Source organism: Rana temporaria, assembly GCF_905171775.1.
Source record: "Rana temporaria chromosome 3 unlocalized genomic scaffold, aRanTem1.1 chr3a, whole genome shotgun sequence".
Taxonomy (NCBI): Eukaryota; Metazoa; Chordata; class Amphibia; order Anura; family Ranidae; genus Rana; species Rana temporaria.
Window position 1 is genome coordinate 286,115 of NW_024404423.1, and position 14,580 is coordinate 300,694.

At 50.8% G+C, this 14,580-nt stretch overlaps 1 protein-coding gene across 2 annotated transcripts in view; it reads right to left on the reverse strand.

The window, feature by feature from the left end:
* Positions 1–14,580, reverse strand: part of DLG4 (discs large MAGUK scaffold protein 4) — a 97,517-nt gene that overhangs the window by 32,998 nt on the left and 49,939 nt on the right. Inside the window, exons 14-17 of one of the 2 annotated variants that reach the window (XM_040334213.1) lie at positions 9,022–9,069; positions 8,763–8,864; positions 7,080–7,252; positions 5,094–5,203 (exon numbers count right to left, since the gene is read on the reverse strand). In XM_040334213.1, coding sequence (XP_040190147.1) covers positions 5,094–5,203; positions 7,080–7,252; positions 8,763–8,864; positions 9,022–9,069 — 433 coding nt within the window. Of the gene's footprint in view, positions 1–5,093; positions 5,204–7,076; positions 7,253–8,762; positions 8,865–9,021; positions 9,070–14,580 lie in introns of both variants that reach the window. The other variant, XM_040334212.1, reaches the window with a different exon arrangement.

The following is a 14,580-nucleotide window of genomic DNA, read 5'->3' on the forward strand; positions in this document are numbered from 1 at the left end:
CCCTCATCCTACAAGAGTCTGGAGATAATCAGAACCGACCCTCATCCTACAAGAGTCTGGAGATAATCAGAACCCGACCCTCATCCTACAAGAGTCTGGAGATAATCAGAACCCGACCCTCATCCTACATCATTCTGGAGATAATCAGAACCTGACCCCTCACATCCCACATCATTCTGGAGATAATCAGAACCCGACCCTCATCCTACAAGAGTCTGGAGATAATCAGAACCCGACCCTCATCCTACAAGAGTCTGGAGATAATCAGAACCCGTCCCTCATCCTACATCATTCTGGAGATAATCAGAACCCGACCCTCATCCTTCATCATTCTGGAGATAATCAGAACCCGACCCCTCATCCTACAAGAGTCTGGAGATAATCAGAACCCGACCCTCATCCTACAAGAGACTGGAGATAATCAGAACCCGACCCCTCATCCTACATCATTCTGGAGATAATCAGAACCCGACCCTCATCCTACAAGAGTCTGGAGATAATCAGAACCCGACCCTCATCCTACAAGAGTCTGGAGATAATCAGAACCCGACCCTCATCCTACAAGAGTCTGGAGATAATCAGAACCCGACCCTCATCCTACAAGAGTCTGGAGATAATCAGAACCCGACCCTCATCCTACAAGAGCTGGAGATAATCAGAACCTGACCCCTCACATCCCACATCATTCTGGAGATAATCAGAACCCAACCCTCATCCTTCATCATTCTGGAGATAATCAGAACCTGACCCCTTATCCTACAAGAGTCTGGAGATAATCAGAACCCGACCCTCATCCTACAAGAGTCTGGAGATAATCAGAACCTGACCCTCATCCTACAAGAGTCTGGAGATAATCAGAACCCGACTCTCATCCTACAAGAGTCTGGAGATAATCAGAACCCGACCCTCATCCTACAAGAGTCTGGAGATAATCAGAACCTGACCCTCATCCTACAAGAGTCTGGAGATAATCAGAACCTGACCCTCATCCTACAAGAGTCTGGAGATAATCAGAACCCGACCCTCATCCTACAAGAGTCTGGAGATAATCAGGACCTGACCCTCATCCTACAAGAGTCTGGAGATAATCAGAACCTGACCATCATCCTACAAGAGTCTGGAGATAATCAGAACCCGACCCTCATCCTACAAGAGTCTGGAGATAATCAGAACCCGACCCTCATCCTACAAGAGTCTGGAGATAATCAGAACCCGACCCTCATCCTACATCATTCTGGAGATAATCAGAACCCGACCCTCATCCTACAAGAGTCTGGAGATAATCAGAACCCGACCCTCATCCTACAAGAGTCTGGAGATAATCAGAACCCGACCCTCATCCTAAATCGTTCTGGAGATAATCAGAACCCGACCCTCATCCTACATCATTCTGGAGATAATCAGAACCCGACCCTCATCCTACAAGAGTCTGGAGATAATCAGAACCCGACCCTCATCCTACAAGAGTCTGGAGATAATCAGATCCCGACCCTCATCCTACAAGAGTCTGGAGATAATCAGAACCCGACCCTCATCCTACAAGAGTCTGGAGATAATCAGAACCCGACCCTCATCCTACAAGAGTCTGGAGATAATCAGAACCCGACCCTCATCCTACAAGAGCTGGAGATAATCAGAACCTGACCCCTCACATCCCACATCATTCTGGAGATAATCAGAACCCAACCCTCATCCTTCATCATTCTGGAGATAATCAGAACCTGACCCTCATCCTACAAGAGTCTGGAGATAATCAGAACCCGACCCTCATCCTACAAGAGTCTGGAGATAATCAGAACCTGACCCTCATCCTACAAGAGTCTGGAGATAATCAGAACCTGACCCTCATCCTACAAGAGTCTGGAGATAATCAGAACCCGACCCTCATCCTACAAGAGTCTGGAGATAATCAGAACCCGACCTCATCCTACATCATTCTGGAGATAATCAGAACCCGACCCTCATCCTACAAGAGTCTGGAGATAATCAGAACCCGACCCTCATCCTACAAGAGTCTGGAGATAATCAGAACCCGACCCTCATCCTAAATCGTTCTGGAGATAATCAGAACCCGACCCTCATCCTACATCATTCTGGAGATAATCAGAACCCGACCCTCATCCTACAAGAGTCTGGAGATAATCAGAACCCGACCCTCATCCTACAAGAGTCTGGAGATAATCAGAACCCGACCCTCATCCTACAAGAGTCTGGAGATAATCAGAACCCGACCCTCATCCTACAAGAGTCTGGAGATAATCAGAACCCGACCCTCATCCTACAAGAGTCTGGAGATAATCAGAACCCGACCCTCATCCTACAAGAGTCTGGAGATAATCAGAACCGACCCTCATCCTACAAGAGTCTGGAGATAATCAGAACCCGACCCTCATCCTACAAGAGTCTGGAGATAATCAGAACCCGACCCTCATCCTACATCATTCTGGAGATAATCAGAACCTGACCCCTCACATCCCACATCATTCTGGAGATAATCAGAACCCGACCCTCATCCTACAAGAGTCTGGAGATAATCAGAACCCGACCCTCATCCTACAAGAGTCTGGAGATAATCAGAACCCGTCCCTCATCCTACAAGAGTCTGGAGATAATCAGAACCCGACCCTCATCCTACATCATTCTGGAGATAATCAGAACCCGACCCTCATCCTACAAGAGTCTGGAGATAATCAGAACCCGACCCTCATCCTACAAGAGTCTGGAGATAATCAGAACCCGACCCTCATCCTACAAGAGTCTGGAGATAATCAGAACCCCGACCCTCATCCTACATCATTCTGGAGATAATCAGAACCCGACCCTCATCCTTCATCATTCTGGAGATAATCAGAACCCGACCCTCATCCTACAAGAGTCTGGAGATAATCAGAACCCGACCCTCATCCTACAAGAGTCTGGAGATAATCAGAACCCGACCCTCATCCTACAAGAGTCTGGAGATAATCAGAACCCGACCCTCATCCTACAAGAGTCTGGAGATAATCAGAACCCGACCCTCATCCTACAAGAGCTGGAGATAATCAGAACCCGACCCCTCATCCTTCATCATTCTGGAGATAATCAGAACCCGACCCTCATCCTTCATCATTCTGGAGATAATCAGAACCCGACCCTCATCCTACAAGAGTCTGGAGATAATCAGAACCCGACCCTCATCCTACAAGAGTCTGGAGATAATCAGAACCCGACCCTCATCCTACAAGAGTCTGGAGATAATCAGAACCCGACCCTCATCCTACAAGAGTCTGGAGATAATCAGAACCTGACCCTCATCCTACAAGAGTCTGGAGATAATCAGAACCCGACTCTCATCCTACAAGAGTCTGAAGATAATCAGAACCCGACCCTCATCCTACATCATTCTGGAGATAATCAGGACCTGACCCCTCACATCCCACATCATTCTGGAGATAATCAGGACTCCTCGTTCTCTAGTCTGGAGATAATCAGAACCCGACCCTCATCCTACAAGAGTCTGGAGATAATCAGAACCCGACTCCTCATCCTTCATCATTCTGGAGATAATCAGAACCCGACCCTCATCCTACAAGAGTCTGGAGATAATCAGAACCCGACTCCTCATCCTTCATCATTCTGGAGATAATCAGAACCCGACCCTCATCCTTCATCATTCTGGAGATAATCAGAACCCGACCCCTCATCCTACAAGAGTCTGGAGATAATCAGAACCCGACTCCTCATCCTTCATCATTCTGGAGATAATCAGAACCCGACCCTCATCCTACATCATTCTGGAGATAATCAGAACCCGACTCCTCATCCTACATCATTCTGGAGATAATCAGAACCCGACCCTCATCCTACATCATTCTGGAGATAATCAGAACCCGACCCCTCATCCTTCATCATTCTGGAGATAATCAGAACCCGACCCTCATCCTTCATCATTCTGGAGATAATCAGAACCCGACCCTCATCCTACAAGAGTCTGGAGATAATCAGAACCTGACCCCTCATCCTACAAGAGTCTGGAGATAATCAGAACCCGACCCTCATCCTACAAGAGTCTGGAGATAATCAGAACCTGACCCTCATCCTACAAGAGTCTGGAGATAATCAGAACCCGACTCTCATCCTACAAGAGTCTGAAGATAATCAGAACCCGACCCTCATCCTACAAGAGTCTGGAGATAATCAGAACCCGACCCTCATCCTACATCATTCTGGAGATAATCAGGACCTGACCCCTCACATCCCACATCATTCTGGAGATAATCAGGACTCCTCGTTCTCTAGTCTGGAGATAATCAGAACCCGACCCTCATCCTACAAGAGTCTGGAGATAATCAGAACCCGACTCCTCATCCTTCATCATTCTGGAGATAATCAGAACCCGACCCTCATCCTACAAGAGTCTGGAGATAATCAGAACCCGACTCCTCATCCTTCATCATTCTGGAGATAATCAGAACCCGACCCTCATCCTTCATCATTCTGGAGATAATCAGAACCCGACCCCTCATCCTACAAGAGTCTGGAGATAATCAGAACCCGACTCCTCATCCTTCATCATTCTGGAGATAATCAGAACCCGACCCTCATCCTACATCATTCTGGAGATAATCAGAACCCGACTCCTCATCCTACATCATTCTGGAGATAATCAGAACCCGACCCTCATCCTACATCATTCTGGAGATAATCAGAACCCGACCCCTCATCCTTCATCATTCTGGAGATAATCAGGACCTGACTCCTCGTTCTCTAGTCTGGAGATAATCAGAACCCGACCCTCATCCTTCATCATTCTGGAGATAATCAGAACCCGACCCTCATCCTTCATCATTCTGGAGATAATCAGAACCCGACCCTCATCCTTCATCATTCTGGAGATAATCAGGACTTCTCGTTCTCTAGTCTGGGGAGGAATGTAGGGTTTTGGAATGGAATATTCGGGAAGCTCGTATTTAGAATATATTGAATTATCTAAGGTCGTCCCTTTTGCTCCAATTCTTCCTCAGTTTGGATAAAATCCAGAACTCGGAATCCAATCTGCAGAAATAAGATGAACAAAGAAAACTGACAAGAGACAAACACTCGAAGGTTCTTACAAAATGTTCTCCAGGGATTTTGGACGTATAAAAATAGCAATAGGTTGTAGTTGAGCTGCCTGAAGACGTCGGACGGCGTTGGCGGAAACATCGAGGATGCAGTGCTTGCCCTGAGGAGAGAATTAGGGAAGTCAGGACCGCGGCCAAAGCAGAACTACATCACACTACATGGATTGGAGAGGAAGCAGAACTCCTGTCAGGTTTTTATTGCTGTCTGTGTCCCTGGTGACCATTGTCATCGAGTCTGAAGAAAGAACAAATCCAATATTTCTGAGTTGTCACCAAACCAGGAATAGAGAACAAATCTTCCAATGGGAACACTTGGTTTGGTGACAACTGTTTTCCTAATGGACAGGAAGTGACACAGAAGGTAACCCCTCCCACTTCCTAATGGACAGGAAGTGACACAGAAGGTAACCCCTCCCACTTCCTAATAGACAGGAAGTGACACAGAAGGTAACCCCTCCCACATTGATCGAAATTGAACACAATAGGAATAGGAGTCAGATACTCACAGGATGGAAAAAGAACAATGAGGAGTGTAGAGGAAGAGGAGGGAGATACTGACAGTATGAAGATGAAGGAATGAGGAGTGTAGAGGAAGAGGAGGGAGATACTGACAGTATGAAGATGAAGGAATGAGGAGTGTAGAGGAAGAGGAGGGAGATACTGACAGTATGAAGATGAAGGAATGAGGAGTGTAGAGGAAGAGGAGGGAGATACTGACAGTATGAAGATGAAGGAATGAGGAGTGTAGAGGAAGAGGAGGGAGATACTGACAGTATGAAGATGAAGGAATGAGGAGTGTAGAGGAAGAGGAGGGAGATTCTGACAGTATGAAGATGAAGGAATGAGGAGTGTAGAGGAAGAGGAGGGAGATAATGACAGTATGAAGATGTAGGAATGAGGAGGGAGATACTCCTGGGATGGAGATGTAGGAATGAGGAGTGTAGAGGGAGATCCTCCTGGGATGGAGATGTAGGAATGAGGAGTGTAGAGGGAGATCCTCCTGGGATGGAGATGTAGGAATGAGGAGTGAGGAGGGAGATCCTCCTGGGATGGAGATGTAGGAATGAGGAGTGAGGAGGGAGATCCTCCTGGGATGGAGATGTAGGAATGAGGAGTGAGGAGGGAGATCCTCCTGGGATGGAGATGTAGGAATGAGGAGGGAGATCCTCCTGGGATGGAGATGTAGGAATGAGGAGTGTAGAGGGAGATCCTCCTGGGGTGGAGATGTAGGAATGAGGAGTGTAGAGGGAGATCCTCCTGGGATGGAGATGTAGGAATGAGGAGTGAGATCCTCCTGGGATGGAGATGTAGGAATGAGGAGTGTAGAGGGAGATCCTCCTGGGATGGAGATGTAGGAATGAGGAGTGAGGAGGGAGATCCTCCTGGGATGGAGATGTAGGAATGAGGAGGGAGATCCTCCTGGGATGGAGATGTAGGAATGAGGAGTGTAGAGGGAGATCCTCCTGGGGTGGAGATGTAGGAATGAGGAGTGTAGAGGGAGATCCTCCTGGGGTGGAGATGTAGGAATGAGGAGTGTAGAGGGAGATCCCCCTGGGATGGAGATGTAGGAGTGAGGAGGGAGATACTCCTGGGATGGAGATGTAGGAATGAGGAGGGAGATCCTCCTGGGATGGAGATGTAGGAATGAGGAGTGTAGAGGGAGATCCTCCTGGGGTGGAGATGTAGGAATGAGGAGTGTAGAGGGAGATCCTCCTGGGATGGAGATGTAGGAATGAGGAGGGAGATCCTCCTGGGATGGAGATGTAGGAATGAGGAGTGTAGAGGGAGATCCTCCTGGGATGGAGATGTAGGAATGAGGAGGGAGATCCTCCTGGGATGGAGATGTAGGAATGAGGAGGGAGATCCCCCTGGGATGGAGATGTAGGAATGAGGAGTGAGGAGGGAGATCCTCCTGGGATGGAGATCTAGCAGTAGAGCATGTACTACACGTGAGCGGATTGGCTATTTTACTACTACCTGCTCTGCCACCTCGCGCACGCTCTGCACACTCGTCCCGTATAGGTGGCCATTATACTGTCCGGCTTCAATAAACTTGTGACTCTGAATGTCCTTCTCCATCTTCTCCCGCGAGGAGACAAAGTGATAGTCTCTGCCGTCCACCTCGTAGTCCCTCTTGGGGCGCGTCGTATCTGGAAGGGGAGACCAGCTTTTAGATTAAGGATGTGGTGACCCCGCCCCCCGGTTTTATTGATCTCGTCACCATGGTGATCAGAAATAATTGATGACTCTCCGTATTTACAAAGCACAGATGGATAATAAACATGAATCCCGAGTTCGGAGTCTGGAGCCCAACAACAAATCCTCATTATGCAGCTTGTTAGTTCGTTTTATTTCAGATTTTTCTGTGTATTTTTACCCGGTGATCCCGCGGAAAACATACTTCCCGACCTTGGGTGGGTACAATTATTCCAACTCTAGAACTATGAAGGATGCCATGGCTGCCACCCAGACAAGAACCGCGCATACCGTGCGATAAATGGCTCTATATTTAGGGCGTATCCGGTCTATAAACCAGAGGCTCTGGATGGACAGTTGGATAAATGGTTCTATATTTAGGATGTATCCGGTCTATAAACCAGAGGCTCTGGATGGACAGTTGGATAAATGGTTCTATATTTAGGATGTATCCGGTCTATAAACCAGTTATGTACCCCCACTTCTTCACCCCTTATTATAGCCCCCCACCCAAAGTGACTCCCGTCACAGCCCCCCACCCAAAGTGAATTCCGTCACAGCCCCCCACCCAAAGTGACTTCCGTCACAGCCCCCCACCCAAAGTGACTTCCGTCACAGCCCCCCACCCAAAGTGACTTCCGTCACAGCCCCCCACCCAAAGTGAATTCCGTCACAGCCCCCCACCCAAAGTGACTTCCGTCACAGCCCCCCACCCAAAGTGAATTCCGTCACAGCCCCCCACCCAAAGTGACTTCCGTCACAGCCCCCCACCCAAAGTGAATTCCGTCACAGCCCCCCACCCAAAGTGACTTCCGTCACAGCCCCCCACCCAAAGTGACTGCCGTCACAGCCCCCCACCCAAAGTGACTTCCGTCACAGCCCCCCACCCAAAGTGACTTCCGTCACAGCCCCCCACCCAAAGTGACTTCCGTCACAGCCCCCCACCCAAAGTGACTTCCGTCACAGCCCCCCACCCAAAGTGACTCCCGTCACAGCCCCCCACCCAAAGTGACTTCCGTCACAGCCCCCCACCCAAAGTGACCTCCGTCATAGCCCCCCACCCAAAGTGACTTCCGTCACAGCCCCCCACCCAAAGTGACTCCCGTCACAGCCCCCCACCCAAAGTGACTCCCGTCACAGCCCCCCACCCAAAGTGACTCCCGTCACAGCCCCCCACCCAAAGTGACTTCCGTCACAGCCCCCCACCCAAAGTGACTTCCGTCACAGCCCCCCACCCAAAGTGACTTCCGTCACAGCCCCCCACCCAAAGTGACTTCCGTCACAGCCCCCACCCAAAGTGACTTCCGTCACAGCCCCCACCCAAAGTGACTCCCGTCACAGCCCCCCACCCAAAGTGACTCCCGTCACAGCCCCCCACCCAAAGTGACTCCCGTCACAGCCCCCCACCCAAAGTGACCCCCGTCACAGCATGTAAGAAATTAAACCACCAATAGAAATACTTACGTGGGACACATGAGCCAAACTTATCCGGAAACTCAGAAAGAAGGTCATCGTTTACTCTGTCCTTCCCGGGACCCAGGATTATGATTGGACGAGCGTAATGAACTGAAGAGAGAAAAAGTCCTGAGATTAGTGACACCCAGCGTGGACTCCCGGGCAGTGCTTGTGGTTCAAATGCAAAAACCTTGGAAGTCCATCACAAAGCTTCCACCACTGGAGTGCCACACAGATTATAGATGAATGTCTGATAGAAGACACCTACCTTCCATCTGTGCAACGGATTCATAACTAAGTACTATGTCTTCCCGATCTTATAAAGAAAAAGAAAAGAAGAATCATTAGAGGCACCAAAATCATTAACAGTGCAAAATCATTCACAAATATTCACCACAACACCATGCACACAAGAGGAGTAGAGGGATAGGGGACAGGGTGGAGGAGTGGAGGGATAGGGGACGGGATGGAGGAGTGGAGGGATAGGGGACGGGGTGGAGGAGTGGAGGAATAGGGGACGGGATGGAGGAGTGGAGGAATAGGGGACGGGATGGAGGAGTAGAGGGATAGGGGACGGGATGGAGGAGTGGAAGGATAGGGGACTTGATGAAGGAGTGGAGGAATAGGGGACGGGATGGAGGAGTAGAGGGATAGGGGACGGGATGGAGGAGTGGAAGGATAGGGGACTTGATGAAGGAGTGGAGGGATAGGGGACGGGATGGAGGAGTAGAGGGATAGGGGACGGGATGGAGGAGTGGAGGGATAGGGGACGGGATGGAGGAGTAGAGGGATAGGGGACGGGATGGAGGAGTAGAGGGATAGGGGACGGGATGGAGGAGTAGAGGGATAGGGGGCGGGATGGAGGAGTAGAGGGATAGGGGACGGGATGGAGGAGTGGAGGGATAGGGGACGGGATGGAGGAGTGGAGGGATAGGGGACGGGATGGAGGAGTGGAGATATAGGGGACGGGATGGAGGATTGGAGGGATAGGGGACGGGATGGAGGAGTGGAGGGATAGGGGACGGGATGGAGGAGTGGAGGCATATGGGACGGGATGGAGGAGTGGAGGGATAGGGGACGGGATGGAGGAGTGGAGGGATAGGGGACGGGATGGAGGAGTGGAGGGATAGGGGACGGGATGGAGGAGTATACAGGACAAGATTGAGGTATATAGGGAGGGAGATACAGGCAGGATGGGGGTGAAGAAGTGGGAGATACAGGCAGGAGGGGGGTGAAGAAGTGGGGGATACAGACAGGATGGGGGTGAAGAAGTGGGAGATACAGGCAGGATGGGGGTGAAGAAGTGGGGGATACAGGCAGGGTGGGGGTGAAGAAGTGGGGGATACAGACAGGATGGGGGTGAAGAAGTGGGGTACACAGGAGGGAGGGGGGTGAAGAAGTGGGAGATACAGGCAGGATGGGGGTGAAGAAGTGGGGGTACACAGGCAGGAGGGGGTGAAGAAGTGGGAGATACAGGCAGGATGGGGGTGAAGAAGTGGGGGATACAGACAGGATGGGGGTGAAGAAGTGGGGGATACAGACAGGATGTGGGTGAAGAAGTGGGGGATACAGACAGGATGGGGGTGAAGAAGTGGGGGATACAGGCAGGAGGGGGGTGAAGAAGTGGGGGATACAGACAGGATGGGGGTGAAGAAGTGGGAGATACAGGCAGGATGGGGGTGAAGAAGTGGGGGATACAGACAGGAGGGGGGTGAAGAAGTGGGAGATACAGGCAGGAGGGGGGTGAAGAAGTGGGGTACACAGGCAGGATGGGGTGAAGAAGTGGGGTACACAGGAGGGAGGGGGGTGAAGAAGTGGGAGATACAGGCAGGATGGGGGGTGAAGAAGTGGGGGACACAGGCAGGATGGGGGTAAGGAAGTGGGGTACACAGGCAGAATGGGGGTGAAGAAGTGGGGGATACAGACAGGATGGGGGTAAGGAAGTGGGGTATACAGGCAGGATGGGGGTGAAGAAGTGGGGGATACAGGCAGGGTGGGTGTGAAGAAGTGGGGGATACAGGCAGGGTGGGGGTGAAGAGGTGGGGGATACAGGCAGGATGGGGGTGAAGAAGTGGGGATATAGACAGGATGGGGGTGAAGAAGTGGGGTACACAGGCAGGGTGGGGGTGAAGAAGTGGGGGATACAGACAGGATGGGGGTGAAGAAGTTGGGTTACAGACAGGATGGGGGTGAAGAAGTGGGGGAGAAGAAGTGGGGGACACAGGCAGGAGGGTGGTGAAGAAGTGGGGTACACATGCAGGAGAGGGGGGGGGGAAGAAGTGGGGTACACAGGCAGGATGGGGTGAAGAAGTGGGGTACACAGGCAGGATGGGGGTGAAGAAGTGGGGATATAGACAGTGTGAAGGACTTTTATGCAATTGCCTATATGCTTCAGTAATTCTCTCCCTGCTAGTAATGCTGTGTGTGTTGGAGGTAAAAGGTGATTTCATGTGTGACTCATTCCTCTGCGTAACAGACTGTTGAAATGTTAATGTCCCTTCCCCAGCCAGTCCTATTTTAAAGGGTAATTGATCTATTGTGTGTGTGAAGAAGACCTGTGTTTACCCTTAAGAGATGTGTATTGTATCATCAGGCTAAATGATTAGATAATTGGCTCATGTTGCTTTGTTGTAGTAATTAACTTCACTGATGTCATTATCTAAAGAAATGTGTCTACAGGGTCGGCTCCAAAGTGTCTACCTATAATCTGTATGGGAGCCCAGTGTGTGGAAAGGGGGTGGAGATTTCATTGTTCGTTGATTGATGATTAGCTTGTAAACTGTATATAACTAGCTGAATGCTGCCATTAAAGTGTCTCTTGTTCCAGCATTAAGCTTTGGCTCATGTGTGGCTTATTATTGGGCGATTCCAGGGATTCCTACTCATGGAATATTGGGTGATTTTCTTTATGGGAAGAAGGGACTGCTTGACGGGGATCTCTTCTACTATCGTCACAACTGGTTGGCAGCAGCGGGATTTTCCCTTCTACTTTCCTTTACACCAGGATTCCAAGCAGACACTGGGAACAGTGAATAGAAGGCTGGTACACCCGACTTAAAAGAAATACACTGAAAGAACTACTGGAAGTTCGTGGAAGGATTGCTAGCAACACAACCAAGCGGGTCATCATAGCAGAATTAATGGAGCTAGACCAGGACAACTTGGTTGCAGCAACGCCGGCAGTACAAGAGATGGAGACACCAGTGATTCAGGAAGAGGAATCGCCAGCCAACAAAGTAATGAGAGAGAAGCTAGCATGGTTCGGTCCGAACCCAACGGCGGATGTGGTGCTGAAAGTGATGGACCTGTTAGCGGAGGAGGCTAAACAAATAAGAGACGCAGAGCTACAGAAGGCTAAACAAATAAGAGACGCAGAGCTACAGTTAAAACTGGCAGCAGTCCAACAAGCAGCCGCACATTCTCCGAACAGTGAGTACAGCACAGCAGACACAAGGAAGATCCCGTTTAGCGCTTTTAAAGCTTTTGATGAAAAGGACTGTGAGATTTATAACTTCCTGGCGGATTTTGAGCGACAATGTAACCTGCACCGAATAGCTAGAGGAGAGTGGGTTGCAATATTGTCAGGCAAACTGTCAGGCAAAGCTTCTGATGCTTTCCGGACCGTGCCAGATCAGGATATCCATAGCTACGCCCGGGTTAAAGAAGTGCTCCTGGCTCGTTATGCAGTAACCCCAGAGTCCCACCGACAGAAGTTCAGGGACTCACGCAAAACCACGAAAGACTCTTACGCGGAATGGGCATGCCAGTTATCCCTGTCGGCCTCTAACTGGGTTAACAGCAGCCAGGCCACCACCGCAGAGGACATTTTGCAACTAATGCTCCTGGAGCAATTTTACAATCACATCCAGACGGACGTCAAAGACTGGGTGAGAGATCGCAGGCCCATGACTCTACCAGAGGCCGCTAAGTTGGCGGATGAATATGCTGATACTCGCAAGACAAACCAGGTCACACCACGGGTACAACCTCCACGACCAACGGTGCCCTCACACCCACCAGCCGCTAGATACCAACCTCCTAACAGACCGGTGACATCTAGCCCTCGCTATCCACGCCAGGAGGACAACGCTGCTTCCGGTGCAAACAGCTGGGTCACTTCAAGCAGAATTGCCCCATGAATGACAACACCAGGTCAAATTGGTCTCGACCTGGGTACCGCCCACCAGCAGCAGCCCATTGTGTAGACTCGACTTGGGATCCCCAGGAGCTGGGTCAGGAAGAACCATTGGGCACCCTTTACGAAGCCCTCATGGTACAATCTGTTATTACGGACAACAGGAAACACCATTGTCAGCTGGTCATGGTTAACGGAAAAAACGCCCGGGGATTAAGAGACAGTGGGGCGACCATCACGTTGGTACAAAGACGCCTTATTAATGCATCAGAGAAAATGGGGAAATCAATTGCTGTGAGAGTGGCAGGGGGGGCAGTATACCGTATTCCTACTGCACAGGTACACCTGGACTGGGGTGCGGGAGCTGGCGATGTTCATGTGGGCGTCATGAAAGACTTACCTTCTGAAGTCATCTTGGGCAACGACATTGGCCCCCTGACTTCGGCGTTTACCTCTACCACTGCTCAGGAGGCCCACTCAGTAACCACCAGAGCACAAAGTCGCGCTGCCGAGAGCCATCTGCTTCCTACTGAGACCCAGGTAAGCCAACCCAACCTACCCTTGACTGTGGACCCCCTACCCTGGGACACCCCAGAGGACTTTGGGCGGGAGGTGACCGGAGACCCTTCCCTCAGAAAGTATCGAGAGAAAGCCGGGAGGGACCAAGGGGGGTTAGAGAAGGAGCAATTTATCTGGGAGAAAGGCCGCTTGTACAGGCTCACCGAGACCCGGGGTAATGCCCCAGGGCCTAAGCAAAAACGCCAGCTGATAGTTCCCGGAAGTACCGGCAGGAGTTATTGAGGATTGGGCACGACGTACCCTTGGCAGGCCATTTGGGAATACGCAAGACAGGGTATCGGATAACCCAGAACTTCTTCTGGCCTGGGGTATCCGACGACGTCAGGGCGTATTGTCAAACGTGCGAGGTATGCCAACGTATAGGTAAAAAGGGAGACCACCCAAAGGCTAAACTAGTTTCCATGCCCATTATTGAAGAAGCGTTCACAAGGGTGGCCGTGGACATTATAGGGCCCCTGGCCCAACCTAGCCGTTTCGGCAAGCGGTATATACTCACCGTAGTAGACTACGCCACCCGTTACCCCGAAGCGGTAGCTCTCTCTAACATACAGGCTGAGACCGTAGCAGAGGCCCTAGTTAAAGTATTTTCCCGCGTAGGCTTTCCCAAGGAGGTTCTGTCCGACCAAGGTACACAATTCACGGCCGAGGTAACCCAGCAGATATGGAAAACCTGTGGAGTTAAATCCCTGACTAGCGCTCCCCATACCACCCCCAGACTAACGGCCTGTGCAAATGCTTCAACGGAACGCTAAAGCAAATGTTGAAGTCGTTTCCTGCCACACCTTCTCTTTGCCTATCGAGAGGTGCCGCAGGAATCGACCGGATTCTCACCCTTCGAACTTCTCTATGGGAGGCGGGTGAGGGGGCCCTTAGATCTCATCAAGGATCACTGGGAGGGGCAAACAGAAATTGAGGGGACCCCGGTTGTACCTTATGTCCTGGAGCTGAGGGACCGCATGGAGGAATTAGCCCAGACAGTGCGAGAGAACCTCCAGGCGGCCCAACAGCGCCAGAAGGTATGGTATGACCGACGGGCTAGGCACCGGAGCTTTCGGATAGGCCAAAAGGTCATGGTATTAAGGCCGGTCCGAACAGACAAGCTCCAGGCCGCCT